This window comes from Crotalus tigris, unplaced genomic scaffold (genome assembly GCF_016545835.1).
Source record: "Crotalus tigris isolate CLP2741 ecotype Arizona unplaced genomic scaffold, ASM1654583v1 scf7180000017774.6281472, whole genome shotgun sequence".
In the NCBI taxonomy this organism is placed as follows: domain Eukaryota; kingdom Metazoa; phylum Chordata; class Lepidosauria; order Squamata; family Viperidae; genus Crotalus; species Crotalus tigris.
In genome coordinates, this window is record NW_024096625.1 from 3,412,745 (window position 1) to 3,429,978 (window position 17,234).

A 17,234-nucleotide genomic window follows, 5' to 3' on the forward strand; every position below is an offset into this window, starting at 1 on the left:
ACCAAGATCGCGGCAGCCAATTGTTCCCTGTACTGTAACCGTTCAGAAAAGTGGAACACCCCCCGCCCCCCCCCGGAGAAATGCAGAAAGGTGCCAAGTCTTGGGGAAGGGTGGGAAACCTCCACCTTGTTCTGGTGCTTGTTTTAATTTTAGGAAGTAATTATTTCTTTCTTTAGGACTGGTGGTGAAGGGAAGAAACACAAATAAAATGCAAATCTAAAGCAGGGCTCAACGCTTGGCAACCCAGGCCGGGTGCAACTTTCTGATGCGGTTGAGATGCGGAGCCTGCAATGTCAAAACTTTGAAGATTAATGGATTACTTTGTTAATGACTCAAGGCGTCAGATTGGAGGTGCTTAAATGATTTGTGAGGTGCGAAGCGCTTGCCTGACAGTTCCAAACAATGGGAGGGGAGGGCGCAGGACGGGAACAAGCGGGGCAGAAGCTCTACAGGGTGAGCAGAGCCGCGGTGGCTGCAAGGAGCCGCGGCGAAGGCGGCGGCTGTAGGAACGAACGGCCAAGCGGCGACTGCAAGAGACGCAGGCACACAAACACTCTAGTCTCTCTCACACAAGCACAGCCACTCACCCCAGATACCATTTCAGATTAGGAGGCAAAAGGGGAGCGGGCGAGCAGCGGAGATAAGCCTCCTCCTAAAAAAAAAAAAGTGTAAATAATGCCTCTCCGGCCCCAATGAGGCGTTCCTTCTCGACTTTTTTGGATCAATCAAACAGACAGTGGCTTCTTTTGATTAAAGCCCAAATTGTCATTGGGCAGAGGCAATCATGTGACAGCCAATTCGGTCCAATTTCAACCTTGTCTCCATGAATTCAATAGTTTAATAGTAGCACGGTCCCCATACGGCTGTAATCAGTGAATTAGAAAAAAAACACCCCACGAGCGATCTTCTATGATTTTTTTTTCTCCCTTCTTTCTGTCTCCCCCTTTTTCTTTCTCTCTTTCTCTCTCGGTCCCCCCCCCTTCCCCTTCCTGGGCCTTGCTCCCCCCTCCCCCTCCCAGAAGCGCTAAATAAGAGGGAACTTTTTCTCCAAGGGGGCTGCGAGTTGAAGGCCATGAATTTCGAATTTGAGCGAGAGATTGGCTTTATCAATAGTCAGCCATCGCTCGCTGAGTGCCTGACATCTTTTCCCCCTGTCGGTGATACATTTCAAAGTTCATCAATCAAGAACTCGACGCTTTCACACTCGACACTGATTCCTCCTCCTTTTGAGCAGACCATCCCCAGCCTGAAACCGGGCAGCCACCCTCGCCACAGCAGCGGCAGCCGCCCCAAGCACAGCCCCAATGGCAACAGCGGCAGCCCAGTGCCAGCCGGCGCCCTCCAGCCTCCGGAGTACCCCTGGATGAAAGAGAAAAAGGCGTCCAAGAAAACCGCCCTGCCGCCGCCTGCTTCGGCCTCCGCCCTTGGACCAGCTTGCCTGAGCCACAAAGGTCAGTTGAAAGACTTTGCTGCACCATTCCGCTTCCCAAGGCTTCCCCACGATTTGTTTGTTCTCCCCCACCCTCCCCACTGCCTTCGCCTCTCTGTTGGAGCGTTGCCTTCCTAACTCAGGCACTGAACCCTGAGGAAGGAAGCTGATGGTGGGATCCACAGGCAAAAGCACCAGGCACCAACCCTCTTTCGCCCCCACCCCAAGCAAAGTTTCTTTCCCCCTAACTTGTTTAGCGTGGGATGATTTATTTGAGTTGGAGGTGACCTCCTCTTGTCTAGCTGTCCTAGAGTTGGGATCCTTGACAGTAATGAAGAGTGATAGATTACTCTTGCTCACTAAGCAGCTGATGCATTAATTATAATTTGTGGTATGACTAATATCAAAGTTTGTTCGGCTAGGGGACGGTTTGGGAGATGGAGACGAAGCAGTTTCTTGAGCTGAGGGAAAAAGGGGTCCCGGAGAGCGGGCGCGCAAGGGGGCAACACAATGGCTTTGCTGCATTCGCGGGGCGGCCATTTTGTTGCAGTTGAGATGTTTTTACGCTCTGGAGAGAAGGGGAGTGAAAGGCAGAGATTTCCAATCACCAGTACCACACTGTTTTTTCCAGACTGGAGGGTTCTCAAAAGGACCAGCTGGGGCAAATTCTCCACCTTTCACCGCCGCCGCCCCCCCCCCCCATGGCAGGCATCTTTCTAACCGTGGTTGTTTTCTTCCTCAACAGAATCTCTGGAGATCTCCGAAAATGGTAATGGGGGCTCCAGGAGACTAAGAACTGCGTATACCAACACTCAGCTTTTGGAGCTGGAGAAGGAATTTCATTTCAACAAGTACCTCTGCAGACCAAGGAGGGTGGAGATCGCAGCTCTCCTAGATCTGACGGAGAGGCAAGTCAAAGTCTGGTTTCAAAACAGGCGGATGAAGCACAAGAGGCAGACCCAATGCAAGGAGAACCAGAACAGCGAAGGGAAATGCAAAGGCTTGGAGGACCCCGAAAAAGCCGAAGAAGAGGAGGAAGAGGAGGAAGAGGAGGAGGAGGAAGAAAAATCTCTTTTTGAGCAAGCCCTCAACGATGTCGATGTCTCCGGCGCTCTTTTGGACAGGGAAAGCTACCCTTTTCAACAGAATGCCCTGCCTCAGCCGCCTCCAAGCCTCCACAATGGAGAGTCCCAAACTTTTCCAGTTTCGCCTTTAACCAGCCATGAGAAAAATCTCAAACATTTTCAGCACCAGTCACCCACTGTTCCCAACTGCCTCTCAACAATGGGCCAGAACTGTGCAGCTGCCCTGAACAATGGCAGTCCGGAGGCCCTGGAAGTCCCTTCTTTGCAGGACTTCAGCGTTTTCTCTGCAGATTCCTGCCTACAGCTTTCTGACGCTGCTGTCTCCCCCAGTTTGCCAGGATCTCTCGACAGTCCTGTAGATATTTCAGCCGACAGCTTTGACTTTTTTTCAGATACGCTCACCACAATTGACTTGCAGCACCTGAATTACTGAGAAAGCACAGGTCTTCCTCATGCGCCATGGGTTATACCTTCTTTTTTTTTCTTCTTTTTTTCCTCTCTCTCCTTAATTTTTATTTCCCTTCCCTCTTTGATCTGATTTCTTTCTCTTTGTCTGTTAGCATTTTCGGTTATCCTATCTGGGGGAATTACAGTACTTTGCCGTTTCCCTATGGCATTTAGCCACATTCTAGGTCCTTCTATGAAAGCAATATATATGGCCTGTAAGAAAGTGATCATATCAAATTTGTATCTTCACTTTCTTTTTATTTTTGTATTACATTAGGGTGCATTGTCATAAGTATTTTTGGTAGAATAAATTCTTGTTTACTACAAGCACCTTTTTTATCTCTCTTTCTCTCTCTTCATATATAGCACAAGGAGTTGCCCCCCTTCCCTCCTTTGGTCTGAAATAAAGCCAAGAAATTTGGTTACAGACCTCTGTTCTTTTTTTCTTGAGAAAAACATTTATTGGAAGAAAGCTACTGAAATCCTCTACTTCCCTTTCTCCCCCCAAAATGCAGTGTTACAATTTTTCCCATAACTTAGAATATCTTTGACCCTTATTAAAAACAAGCATTTCCTCCATTTAATACATACCATATATTAGAATTAAAAATACACAAAAATACTGCTTTAGTGATATTAAAAGCTATTAAAAACACTGAGTTTGTCTCTCTCGCACATATATGAAAGAGAATATTCCGCAAAAGAAAAAAAAGTGCTCCTTAGGAGGATTGCTGCAGTTATGCAGACAGATAAAAATGTATATTTATATTAGTCACTGTGTTTATTCTTTCTGCCAACCATTGGAAAGAAATGTTGGTGTGGGGAACCAAGAAAGGTACACTTCTGATGGATTTCCGTCCCAGAGTTCCAAAGGTCCCAAGAAAAGAAATCTACAAGAGAGAGGAAATCAGACAAGCCGTTTGGTAAAAGCTAGTTATTAACTGTGCAAGGCATATAAATTATGGATTAAAAATGGGTTTAAAGGACAAAAGCTCACGCTGAAGGTAGAGAAAAGGGCATTCTCACCAAAACTCAGTATGAACTAGGTTAACAAGTGTACATTTCAGAAGACCTTTTAGCTATCCCGCCAAAGCACATAAAAATTGAAGAGACCTATCTAAAAGTGATGTTAATTGAAGGTAGTGGTGGTGGTAGTAGTGTGTGTGTGTGTGTGTGTCTCTGTGTGTGTGTGTGTGTCCGTCCTCTAGTACAGTTTAATTGAATTCATTCATACAGGTTGATATGCGTTCTTTTGTGTCCTACAAGGTAGCAGCCTGTGTTAACAGATGAGGTTTGTTTTTTTCATGTGTGCATGTGTGTGTGCACGTGTGCGTGTGTATGTATGAACCTATCCCTTCCTTCCTTTCTCTTGGTAAGAAGAACGTGTATGTATGTGTGTTTATGTAGGTACACAGACATATGGAGAGGGGGAAAAAATGATTCAGGCTTTACAGGTTCGCATTTGCCAGTCCTTCTGCTCCGGCTGAATTTATTTTGATGGCAGATTGCTTCCCTGTTTTGCAACACATTTATGTGGGGTGGCGCAGAACCGCGTGGGTAATAGCTGGAAGGGCTGGATGCAATTCTTCCTAAACTCATAAATCAAACGCTTTTTGTGAATGAGAATGTCATCAAAGAGATCAATTGCAGGAACACATGCACAAATAAAAATCCTCTTACGTATTTGCTGGGGTAGGGGATCCCCGTCTAAAACCATTAAGCTTGGAAGCGGCTAGTCATAATTCATTTTTTATTGCTCTGTTAAAACAACTGCTTGGCTAAGCTTCAGGTGCAGCAGGGATTCCCCCTTTCTTTTCCCTTCCCCCCCTCCCTTCTTTGCTTTGCACGACGATCGAAGGCTGCTCTTTCCGCGAAGAACGTTTTCTTTGAAGAAGCATGTTTTTGTTTTAGTTTATAGGCGTTTTACTTTATAGGCGAACCAGCAGGTTAGTGTGGGGAGCCTCCTATTCTACTGACAAAGAAGCTTTCCACACAAATCAATCGCCTCCAGATCCTAAGCAGATTTTCCCTTGAGACCAGAACTATGCTGAGACATATACTTCTCACACAAAAAAAGAGGGGGAGAGAGGGGGGAAAGAAATCCTAACAATGAATCCGGAATGTAAAGGTTTTCGGGGAAATTCTTGAGTGTCTTAACTAACCGATAAACGCAACAAACGGTTTTGCTTGTTCGGAATACGGAAAACAGCCTCGCAAAAAGGGGGATCGTAGGGACAAAGCGGTGGGGCGGGGGACGGAGGAAGAAAAAGGATCTGGTCTTGGAAAAGTCTGAGAGGTGAAAGTTTGAAGCGAAGTCGTGTGTTCGAGAGTCAAGTTGGAAACCTTGGTAGCTGCATCCCAGCAAGGAACAAGCAGTTTCCTTTCTCTTTTTCATCCCTTCCAAACTCGCCCCCTTCTGCACTCTAGCAAGCGGGCGCGGGGGGGGGGGAGGCGGTTGTGTTGGCCTCAGAATGCACAGCTCTCGGGCAAAGGCAGTCTGACAAAGAGGGAAAGCTCTTTGGAACAATGGAGGAGAAATAGAGGGGAGAGGATTGAAGAAAGCAGCAAGCAGGAGAAAGAGGGGGAGGGGAGAGAGAGAGAGAGAAATCGGGCCAAGAATAAAATTGTTCCAACAGTTATTTGGGAAAACAGAAAACAGGCTATTTTTATTTTCAAAGTCACTAACAGAGGTTGTGTTTTTCTAGCGGGGCGGGGAGGGGGAAGATAAAATCTGCGTATACCTACATTCTTTCCTTTTAGCTACAATGCAAACAACAATGTGCTAACTTCACTGATCTGGTTAGTAGTTCTATTATTACCCACTGCATATGCTTCCAAGTCTTGATAATTGATCTGTGAGTGTTATTGCAAATTATGAAAATGGTTTGCTAAACTCTAAAGTGGCAAAGTGATTCTTTATTCTTCTGTTCCTAAAAGAAAGAGGTCTGAGTGTAAACTCTGTAGACAATAAACGTCCAATCAAAGGGGAGGGTTTTTTTTTTTAAGTAGCTGTAGTTGCATACCAGAATTTAGCTCTGTCTAGATTAGAAAATGCCAGAGACCTTGTTCTAAAAACATTAAGTGTGTCTTTATATGTCTCATAGCTAGATTTTAGCATAGGCTTCACATTTGAACTGGGTCCTAACTTTCATAATTATCAAAATGGGAACATTAAATTACCAGAAGAGTTAACATAGCACCGTAGCTTTTTAGGAAAGAAAATTGCAGTCTAATTAGATAATGTCTAGGACGGAATTTGGTATGTGAGTGAAATGATACTAACTAGTTAACTGTTTAGAACTGACACGGTAAGTTGCTAATAAATGTAAATTGTTCATAAGAATATCAGAAACTAGAAAAGAGGCATGGATAAACATTTATGTTTTGGGCTGGCCTCTTTGAAGCAAAAGTTCCCAGGCCTTTTTCCTGCTTGTTTTGTTTTATCATTTAATTTTATCCCTTTCTGTATAATATTAAGTCTCTGTGCGAACTTCTTTCTTCAAAACAAGAAAAGTCCTATCAAAGCACTTAATAAATAGCTAAGCACTTCGGCCCAGTTCTAAACTCAAGAGAAAATTCGGTGACTTTAATGGCACCTTTCCAAGAAGTAACTTGTTGGATGGGAAACAGAAGGCCATCATCGTTTTGCTTTCCCTTGTCTTCTGCCACCACGAAAGATGTACAGCAACTTAAATGGGAATCACTCCCTGACCGTTGTTGCTTCTCAGCTCTTTTCCTCGGTCCCTTTCCTTTTAACCGCGGGGCATAGTAATTCAGTGTTGGTATTTCATAGAACATCCTGCTCTGTCTGGTGTTTTCAAACAGGGTGTGTAGCCAATGGGGAGGGAAAAGGAGGGAAGGAAGAGGCAGGCGAGACCGCGCGTGATTGGCAGAGGGAGGGAGGAGGCCGAGTGTTTGCACAGGCGCTCTGCCTCTTCAGCTGCTGAGCTGGGCAGAATGGAGGACCGCTGCCAATGGCAGCCTTTGTAAGCGCTTCCTTTCCGCAGCAAATGGTGTCAAGCATCAGGAGAAACCCGCAGCCTCAGCCCAGAGCCCTGACTTCAATTCAGTCACGTTCTTCCCATAGCCACCTCCCTTCTTGGGAATTCAGAGACTGGGTCCGCGGCAACAACAATGGCGTTGCGCCTTATTTCCATGCAAATAGCCGCGGGAGGTTGGACTAAAATCCATTAACCTCTTGTTGGTTCGCCCCAGGTTCGGATCGTCCCGAGCGAGGGAGGAAGGACCCCCGGATGCCCCTTGTCCAGATATTCGTCTTCTCCCCTCTGTTCTACACCTGGGAGAGGGTGCCGGAGAAGCGGCAACCAATTTGATGGCTAGCGCATTTGCCTACCTGCAGGCTCTGGGTCCTTCAATCCACGCTGGAGCAGCCCCCTCCGGCGGCCGTTCAGTGCTTTCTATTCTCACTGCTGTTGTTCCCGCGGCTGCTGCTCCAGGTTGAGCGCTTGGGCGCACACTGGCTCGTCGGCCCAGCTCTCCAAGCCCAACACGCTGGCTGAGAAGAGAGTGGGAGGGAGGGAGGCGGCGGCGGTGTCTGCGCGTCACCTTGATGAAGGGGCGCTCAGAATTTAAATGCCACAGCCAGGGTGATCCATCACCAGGAAGGAACCGGGCAACTTTGGCAGCCGCAGCAGTCATTGGCTGCCGCCCTCACGTGGTCACCGCCTCACTGTACATTCATATCATTTTTCTTCTGGCCCCCATGGAGGAAGTGAGAAAGTTGGCACGGTCACCCAGGACTTCGAAGAGCCGGTCAATCGGTGATAGATGGACACGGCAAGGATGAATTCCTTCCTCGATTATCCGCCCATCCTCAACGGCGAGCCCACCACTTGCGCCTCCCGTGCCTATCACCGCCACCATCACCACCCCGAACATGGGATTACAACCACTTTTCAGTCGTGCGCTGTCAGCGCCAACAGCTGCAACGGGGATGACCGCTTTCTGGTGGGCCGGGGAGTTCAGATAAGCCCCCATCCCCACCACCAGGCTGGTACCGCCTACCAACATCACCCCAATTTGGGGGTGTCCTTCTCGCACCCCAGCTGCGGGTCCGGCTATGGCGCGCAGAACTTCGCTGCGGGAGGCTATGGCCATTACCCACTCAGTCAAGAGGCGGAAATCAGTGGGGGCTACTCCCCGTGCGCTCCTACTCTCTACTCGGGAAATGTCTCTTCCTCCATGGTCCAGCATCCCCAGAGTTATGGTGGGGGCACAACCAATTCTACCCAGTACATTCATCCCTCTTTCGGAGAGGAGCAGCAGAATTTAACCCTCACTAATTTCAGCAGCCACCCCTTGTCTCCTCTCCATTCTGCCCATCCAGAAAGCTGCAATTCTCCTTCTTCGGAAGTTTCTCCACCAGCCCAGACTTTCGACTGGATGAAAGTGAAGAGAAACCCTCCTAAAACAGGTTAGTCCTCATTTACTGGGTGGTTAAGGCACTCTGTACTTTGAAAAGCTGCTAATTTGCAGACTGACCTGGCTGTCCTAAGTATCAGAAGGAAAGGGGTACTTGGATCCCGAAGGCAACAGGTTATTAAAATGGACATTACACTCTGCTGTCACACACCCTGTTAAATTGTTAAATGTGAACAATTGTGCTAAAGAAATGTGTCTCTCATTGGTTTTGAATCAACCTGGTTTGCCTGACCTATCTAAATGGCTCTTATCAGGCAAGGTTAGCAGGGTGATATGCAGAAGCCAAGCATAATGAAGTTAGTTCCTACTGATTCAAATAGACCTTGCTTTGGAATAAACATACACAGAATTGACCCAGAAAACACCTTTTGCACCTAACAACTACTCCAGTCATCCTTGATAAATGTCACCGTTCAGTTAAGGCCCTAAATCCATGCTTATATGCAGCAAGATGTGATTGTATGACTTATGCCTGATTTTTTTTTTCCAGGAAAAGCTGGAGAGTATGGTTATGTGGGTCAGCCCAATACAGTTCGCACCAATTTCACCACCAAACAGTTGACAGAACTGGAGAAAGAATTCCACTTCAACAAATATCTTACCAGAGCACGCAGGGTGGAGATAGCAGCCTCTTTGCAACTCAATGAAACCCAGGTCAAGATCTGGTTCCAGAACCGCAGGATGAAGCAGAAGAAGAGGGAGAAAGAGGGCTTGCTGCCCATCTCTCCAGCCACACCAACTGGAAGTGAAGAGAAGGCAGAGGACTCCTCTGAAAAGTCCAGCTCATCCCCATGTATCCCTTCTCCTACTTCTTCTACCTCAGATACTCTGACTACCTCAAATTGAACTCCACAGTTGCTATTCATTCTTCACTCCCTGGCCCCCTATGTTCAGCCCTAGAGTAGTTGATAGTGTCCCAATCCTATTTTTCTAAAGACTGAAGGGGACCCCCCCCACCTTCTCTAGCCAAATTGGTTCCAGATAAATCTTCTCCGACTGCCATCCCTTAAACAAATGCCTTCCCATACTGAAACTTGGAAGCAAACTTCATTGATTTTACCTGGAACCTTCTTCCAGATTGGTGGGCATAGTACAGGACTACTGAGTTAGGGGAGAGAGAAATAATAGAAAGGGACTTTGTGGCATAATATTACTGAGATTTAGCTAAAGGATCACAGCCTTATTTCAAGACTGAGGGTGTCTTTAATTCAGCACCAGGCTTTTTCCTCCTCAGTGCTAAGTACAAGGATTTATTTATGTGTCTCCCATCTTTAGACTATTTGTGAGAAAAGTCAAAAAGTGATTTTCATAATGATAAAGTTGATAGACCAGAATGAAGTTGCCAAAGAACATTTATGTAGGCTTTCCTCCATGGCAGAGGCGAAGAGGTTCGCAGTTCCAAAAAGAGATGCACTATTGAAAATGTTTACATGACTTCTAAAAAGTTCATGCTTTAATTTAATGTACCTGCTTTTTTTTCCGTGTGTATGTTGTTGGTTGTAAATATTTTGTTTAAGAGATTTATCTTTTTACAGATTTTCTAGAAATGTTTAGATTGATTATAAATTTAAAACAGGGTGGTTACATTCTCAAAACTTGATTCGATTTTATAGCAAAAAGTGAAGTTGTCATGATCAAAGATGTATTCAACACTATCAGATACCTCAAAAAAATATCATAGACTAGTATTCTTCCTTCAAAATAGTTAGATAAGAATGTTGAAATTGCACTAGATTTTTAAAAAAGAAACCTTGCTTATTAAGGTCTGCCCAACATTTTCTTTCTCAAAATCTCTATGGAATTATTCTTGACCCAAAACCATTATGCAGAAAATGGAGAGACCAGGCCTGCTTCCGAATTCGCATTTATCCTTCCTTAGATTTTTCAGCTGAACTTCTGAATGTGGTTACTGGCCCAAATGAATGTATAGTTCATGTGATTTGTGTATGGAACTTTGCATGATGCACAAAGTTTTGGTGTACTAAGTTAACACTGAGTTTTATCAGTTGTCCTTTGTGATTGAGTGCTTCTGACATTTTCTGTACAATCATTCAAGGTTCTGAGATTCTGTTGGGGGAGGGAAAGAGAATGGAATCCAGAGCAGGATTTTACGGGTCCTAGAAATCTCTGTAATAAATATACTCTTATAGCAGGCTCTTCTTTGCTTTGGTTCTTTTTTGGGAAGAGAAGCCTAACCAATCAGTCCTCTCTTCCACTTTTGATGCAAGCCAAATTCTTTCAACCTTGGGCTTCCAGGCCCCCAAGATTAAATCCAGTAACATTAGTGGAGACCCCAGAGAAAACTTGCTGATCTTTTACTAAGGAAAAGACGGGCAATGAACCAAATCCCAGCTCTTTTAGAAATACCTTGGTGGAAGCTTCCTGGGTCAAGTGCTAACCTTTTCACCCCGAACTACATATTGACCTATGTGTAAACTAAGTCCTCTTCAAAAGCCAAAGCTGGTCTTGCCTTGCGTCCCAAGCCACCAAGGAAGAGATTTATATTTCCTTGTCTCTCAGGACCCCAAGAAGCTATCTTTCCCCTTCCTTTCTTCTAAATTGCCAGAACAATCTTCCAGGCACAAACCTTGGAAGACAAGCTGGAAGCAGGCAAGAAATAGCCAGCTGAAGAGCTCATTTTCCATAGCAACTCTTCCCCGAGTGTCCAAAATTTCCCTGGCAATTGGGAAAACTAGTCGGGGAAGATGTCATGTATTTGCTGGAAAAAACATACCTTTGATTAAAAACCTGTAGAGCCAATTCACTGGAGGGATTTCCTTCCTTCCTTTGTGATTTCTATCACTAGTAGCATAAATATGGGGTTCTCATAGGGGAAAGAATGCCAAACATCATTTTCATGTTACAGCAGCTGGTTTCAGTTTGAAAAAGTTGTTACTAGAATTTAATTTTAAAAGACTTGCAGCTTCTTCAAGAGGCTTTTAGTTCTGCCCCAGCAATAAAGCAGGAGAGGTTGGAAGCCCAAAGATTTTCGCTGGCCCAAGCATCAATGGTTTTCTTTCTCCCAAACATCAGCATAAGCAAGCCTTGATCTGCAGCCACTTCAGGGCTAATGCCAGGGCAAGGGGAAAACCCCAGATTGCTGAGCCTTTTTTCTCAAGGCCTTCTACCACTCTGGGCAACTTCAAAGCAGGCAGAGACCCAAATTCCTTTCACCTTTGGCTCCTCTCTCTCTCTCTCTCTCTCTCTCCCCCCCCCCAGCTCCTCTTGGACTCCTTGCCTGCTTATACTTTCCCCTTTTGTTGATTAGGATAAGGCTTCAAAGCTAAACAAATGGCATTTGCCAAAAGCTTTCAAGTGGCATCTACATGCCAGCAGGGAGGGTGAATGAAACCTTTCAAGGCTGGGGCTAGCAAAATTCTGCGGCCACCTGACTCTTTCTAGTCTTTCCACTTCTTTTCTTTCCTGAGGTAGCTGGAGACAAGAAAGAGAAGATCAAGGGCTTGGGATCAGTTGATTTAAAACTCTTTTCAGCAGCTCCAAAGATATTCCTGTGTCCTGCCTCAGTGAGGATGGGAAGGATGAGTTCACAGAAGGACTTTAATAGCCAGAATACTTATTGGAACAAATATCACCTTATATGGAGTCTTCTTTCAAGACTTCAGGTACACCTGAAGGCATTTATTTTTGAGTAATCTCTGAACTGTAATTTTCCAGAAAATAAATAATTCTGAAATAAATAACTTAGAATGGAACTGACTGAAAGCCGATTAATGCAGAAGAACAAAATTGCCTTCCCAAAGAGGTGGCACAGATTTCTTCAAAGTTTGTTCTAGAGATTATTGATCAAAAGGTCCATCAGTCAACTTGAATATCTGACATCTCTCTCTCTCACTCACTCACTCACACACTCATACACATGCACACACAAATAACACACTCAGCAAGGTAAATGTTACTTCCAAGGAAATTTGCAGGAATTTAATTGACTAATCATTAGTATGACTGTGGAGAGTCAGAAAATTGATCCGCTAGACAATAAAGATAATAGTTTCCTTTAGACTAAGTAGGAAGTGTCTTTTGCCTAAAATAGAACATGTGTAATTTTTGTCAGTGGTCCTTTCAATGTCTATTGCTGCTTACACAAATCCACACAACTGAATTTATGTAATACAGTTAATTGATGGATTAGTCCCAACCATTAATCGATCAATACTCATGAATTGATTAACACTTCTCTTCTTCATTTGATGACAGAATTTGGGATAATCCACCCTTTCCATGGTATGCCAATAAATAAATAAATAGTAGTTCCTTAAAAATTGTCTTTGCTCATCCAGCTGGGATTAATTAGGCTTGACTTTCTTTTGGGTAAGGTGGATACTTAAAATAAAAACCTGAAGCCTATTTTTGATGTTCATCCTTAAAGTTTGGTTTCAGACGCTGCACAAAGATGTTTTCTTCTAGGCAATCAGATTGGAAGCAATCAATATTTACTCAGTCTGAAAAGGGTTGTTGAAAAAGCAGCAAACAACAAACTGCTTAGCTGATCACCCCTGTTTAATCTCAGGTTCACCGAAAGTTCAAGCAGAAATGAATTCACTGATGGGTCACTTTAGAACGAGTCCCAGCGGTTTATCTCACTCACTGCTAAAGACAACAATTATTTATACATTCACAGATACAGACGTGTGCCTCCACAGTTTTTTTCCCAACCTCTTGTTCATTAAGATAACAGTTTTACTGTACCTTTATTTTAAAACCATCAAAAATATCTTTAATACCTTTCTTGCTCTTCTCTTTGTTTTCCCCCTCCCTTTTTATTCTTGCTTTGGTTCAGTGATAGAGAAAATATACTGCAGTTTTCAAAATGAAAGAGAAAGATGCACCGTTTATTTACATCAACATCATTTTAAAAGATAAACACTGTCATGCAAACTATTTTCTTGGATAGAGAAAGTCCTGTTGATGTTAGCAGGAAGTTGCCTTAACGTGCATTTTTATTTTCATTTAATATTTCCACCAGGATCTGTGGAAATGAAATACTTTGCCTTTCATGTTTTAGTGCTTAAAGTTGGCTTGACCCGGGGGTTCAGGACAACTTGTGTATGTATATGCAGGCACCAGCGAATTTGAGTTCTGAAGCTTACAAGAAGGGACTGTGGGATTCCACAAAAACCTAACATTTGAAGGTGCTGCACGTTGTGGCTAATTGCAACAACTCTTCAGAGGTCAGAGTTCAACTAATCACTGCATAAATGCATTCTCAATGGGAATTTATTAGCCTCTTTTTAGTGGCAGATCACGTTTGAGGGAGACTAACTTTTATTATAGCATTTTAGTTTCTAGAAATGTTCATATTTCGGCTTGGTGCTTTGCATTTTCTGGTATTATTTAATTGTTATGTTTATTCTAATAGTCTAGTAATATTTAAAGTGTCCAGAGAACTAACATCTATCTGCATGATAAATCGATAACAGACAAATATGTTTCTTTGTATGCTTATTTGAGAGGAACATTCCCTGGTTTCTAAGCTTAAAAATCAGAGAGTTGTTTTCAAAATTTATGTTAGTAACCAAATATATTTTTAGGGTGGTGATAACTTTGTTTACATAAGTACTCATCTATAAAATAATAGCCCCCTAAGAATAAAAATAAAATACAAGCAACAATAACATAAGCCGAGAATCTGGATATATTTTAAAAAAGTAAAGAATATTCTGCATGACTAAGCGGTGGCTGAGCATGCCTGGATTTTGGATATGTTGTACAATTAAACCAACATTAGCTCTGTAATCTTCCCCCTTGCCCCCCTCCTGCCTAGTACTCCGCGACTGTTTTCCACAGTCATTTTTTAAAAAAAATCTAGGGCTGGTGTGCATTTGAATCTCTCCCAGGTCCTCTTTTTCCTGATTTCAAATGCAGGACTTCGGTGGGAAACCTTGGGCTGCGCCGAGAAAGGTTGGTCTGCTTACTGGAATCGGGGCTCCCAAGTTGCTTGCGAGGCCATCCCGGACTTTTTAATTCCGCCCAGCTGCTCCGTTTGCTCGGGAACTGCCGAGGGAAAGCGAGCGAGGTGAGCGAGTTGGGAGCAGAGGCGCTTACAGCTGTTGGTGATAGAGCTCAGCCTTTAGTCTCCCGTTGCTCAAATCTTTAACACCCGGATTTAATCTCACCCAGGTCTGACTACGGTGAGGCTTGTGTCCATGATGGAAAACTGCCCGAACCGACACGAACATCTCGGCAAGTCATTGTAGCAATTCAAAAAGAAAGAAAGAAAAAAAAAAGTAGAACCCAGCGCGCTTCTTGCGCTGGAAAACGTTCGGAAGAGCCCCCTTCTACAGAAAATAAGAAAATTGCATTGGTGCGAGTTAGAGAAAGCGGAGAAAAAAAAAGCGGGGTGAGAAAACTGAAGAGGGAGGAGACCCAAAATAATACCTAAACGCTCGATCAGTGCGACTGTCTTAACGCTTTACTGCCATTCATTTAACGGAAGGAAATCGGTTTCTTACCTTTCTTCTTGCAACTAGCTAGCCCAGCAATTTCGTATGGATGGAAAAAAAAAAACTAGAGGCATCTAGTTATGTCAAGAGTTGGACTCGGAAATAATCCAGAAGATCAAATTCTGCTCCAAACTGCTGTTTTCCCTTCCGTAGTTGTGTTATCACAGTAATATTTAAATGTCCCAGACTCTAACAATATAGCTGTAAAGATGTGGCTACTTTACAAAATTCACCCCCTTCCCCTTTATTCACGGTGGTATCTAATTTGAGGCAGCATTTCTAAGTCTTTTACTCGATTTCCAATAAAACAAGTTTTTCCTGTCCCACTCTATAACTCAGAGCTGAGAATTTTCAACAATATTAATTAATCAAAATAAAATCGAATGTTATTTTTTTTCTTTTTAAATGATATTGTAAAATGGGGATTGGTATATATAAAATCTTAGAAGCTTAAAGAATGGCACTCTTATTCTAACAGGAATGAAGCAGAACAGAGGAAAATGGCTTATTATATCTGCTTTGTGGATGAAAAATAAATCAGTTACATTAATTACCAACCCCAAAAGAACCAACCCAATACCAATTAAAAAAAAGATGACAACAGGAAACACTGAGCTATTATTTTTCTAAGTTGTAAATTTGTAAATTAAGTCTACTCATTTATTCTTTAAATTAATAAAGCTATGTTTCAAAAATAACAGGCTAACACCTTCATTCTTCATATAGCAAATATTGGATTAACTCCTTGTTTGGCTATTTAATCCAGTTTTACAACTTTCAGCGCTATGGAGAGCAAAGCAGCCAATAAAACTGTTAGCCCCAAAAACAGATACCTGTTTGTCATCTGACATTGCAACAGTCTTGGAGTTAATATCTTTGCTTTCCACGGGACTAATTATATCCTATTGAAATAGGAGATATCCACCTCCAGCATCCATGAATAGTGTATTCTTTGTCTTCATTGATAAGAAAAGGACTGACATCTATTGATACGGATATATTACTTTATAATTGCTGCGAAAACAATATTGCTTTGATAAAGCCTTAGTTTAAAAAAAGAGAACCCAGAAATATATTGAAGAACTTCTTTCCCTTATAGGGGGCTCTTTCCAAGTTAATCTTCCAGACTAATCTCATTATACAACTCCTAAACCAAGAGGCTCTATGTTATGTTTGTGCTAGTACTTCAATTTGACGATCAATGTCTGATAGAAATCAATGCAAAATGCCCTTGGATTTAATAGCTGCAGTTGGCAGATAGACAGCCTCATTTCTGTGCATTCTCTCTCTACTTCTACTTCTACTTCCCTCCCTCTCCTTCTCCCTCCTCCTTCTCTAATAGCTCTTATTCAAAAAAAAAATATATTGTTGATTTTAACAAAAGCTTTATATGCAAAATCTTGATGCTATTCTCATTTAGCAGGTGCGGAAAGCAATCTAGATTAAGAGTGGGGAACAACTTCACACAGATTTCCAACCCTAGATGCGGAGGTATGCCCTCAGGATAACACCACCATTACTTCTGTAAATTGCAAGAGACAAAAACTTGAGATGAAAAAGTGATTTCAGTACCATTGCTCCTGTCCATTTCAATAGTGGGCAAGAATCAAGAGATTCCATTTGCAAGCCACCAGTAGAGAACCATTGTTTAAATCCCCCCCCCTCCACTCACACTCAATCTTTCTCAAAATATCTGTGAGATTACATGGGTCTAGATTGCAAATCAGAGAAGGAGGAATATCATCATTCTCTTATTAAAAAGAGATGAGATAAAAGACCCAACTATTGGGGTATGAAATGTCACTGGCCAAAAAGGCAGTTATTAGTGATAGTGGTGATGGTAAAGAACATATATCAAACCTATAAACCTCTTGTACATATGGTGTCTTATAGCAAATACTAAAACTCAAAAGAAGTCACACAATAACACAAATAAGCAAATAACATCTGAAGGCCTTCTGGGAGAGTCTGACCTTTACATTTCTGAAATCCATCAGAGATGAAGCCAGTAAAACTCTAGAGGGAAACTTTTGCATCAAGTAATTACTGTGAGATAAAAGTACCAGTAATGCTTCCTGGGATCACCACCCTTCACTTCATGGACATGGGATACTATGGGCAGCTTCTCCCAGGATTTCTTGGATCGATTGAGTCCAGCTGGGGAAGGCAATCTTGAAAATTCCCAGGTACAAAACCATATCAAGACTTGGAATTGCACCCCCAAAATTCTTGATAGTTAATGCAAAGCCAGAAAAATAGGGGTAATATGATGCTAGTAATAAAGCCAATCAGTAGGCAGGCTGCTGCATTTGCGACCCTTTGTAATTTCCACATACTCTTCAAAGACAAGTCCATGTAGGATCTATTCCT

General features: G+C 43.1%; 2 protein-coding genes and 1 long non-coding RNA gene across 4 annotated transcripts in view; 2 read left to right on the plus strand and 1 right to left on the minus strand.

The window, feature by feature from the left end:
* The window catches only part of HOXA2 (homeobox A2), a 29,031-nt gene extending 25,743 nt beyond the window's left edge, over positions 1-3,288 (plus strand). The window contains exons 2-4 of one of the 2 annotated variants that reach the window (XM_039342025.1): positions 177-371; positions 1,020-1,451; positions 2,175-3,288. In XM_039342025.1, coding sequence (XP_039197959.1) covers positions 1,073-1,451; positions 2,175-2,947 — 1,152 coding nt within the window. In that variant the 5' untranslated portion in view covers positions 177-371; positions 1,020-1,072 and the 3' untranslated portion in view covers positions 2,948-3,288. The remainder of the gene's footprint in view (positions 1-176; positions 372-1,019; positions 1,452-2,174) is intronic. The other variant, XM_039342024.1, reaches the window with a different exon arrangement.
* Positions 3,289-3,407: 119 nt separating this feature from the next.
* On the minus strand, positions 3,408-7,674 carry LOC120307346. The gene is made up of 2 exons (XR_005556495.1): positions 7,316-7,674; positions 3,408-3,851 (listed from the first exon to the last, which is right to left on the minus strand). It is a non-coding gene; the product is annotated as an uncharacterized LOC120307346 (long non-coding RNA).
* A 44-nt stretch (positions 7,675-7,718) lies between these two features.
* HOXA1 (homeobox A1) lies at positions 7,719-11,518 on the plus strand. The gene is made up of 2 exons (XM_039342028.1): positions 7,719-8,395; positions 8,894-11,518. Exons 1-2 carry the CDS (start codon positions 7,750-7,752, stop codon positions 9,247-9,249), a joined length of 1,002 nt encoding a protein of 333 aa, XP_039197962.1. The 5' UTR covers positions 7,719-7,749; the 3' UTR covers positions 9,250-11,518.
* The last annotated feature ends 5,716 nt before the right edge of the window (positions 11,519-17,234 follow it).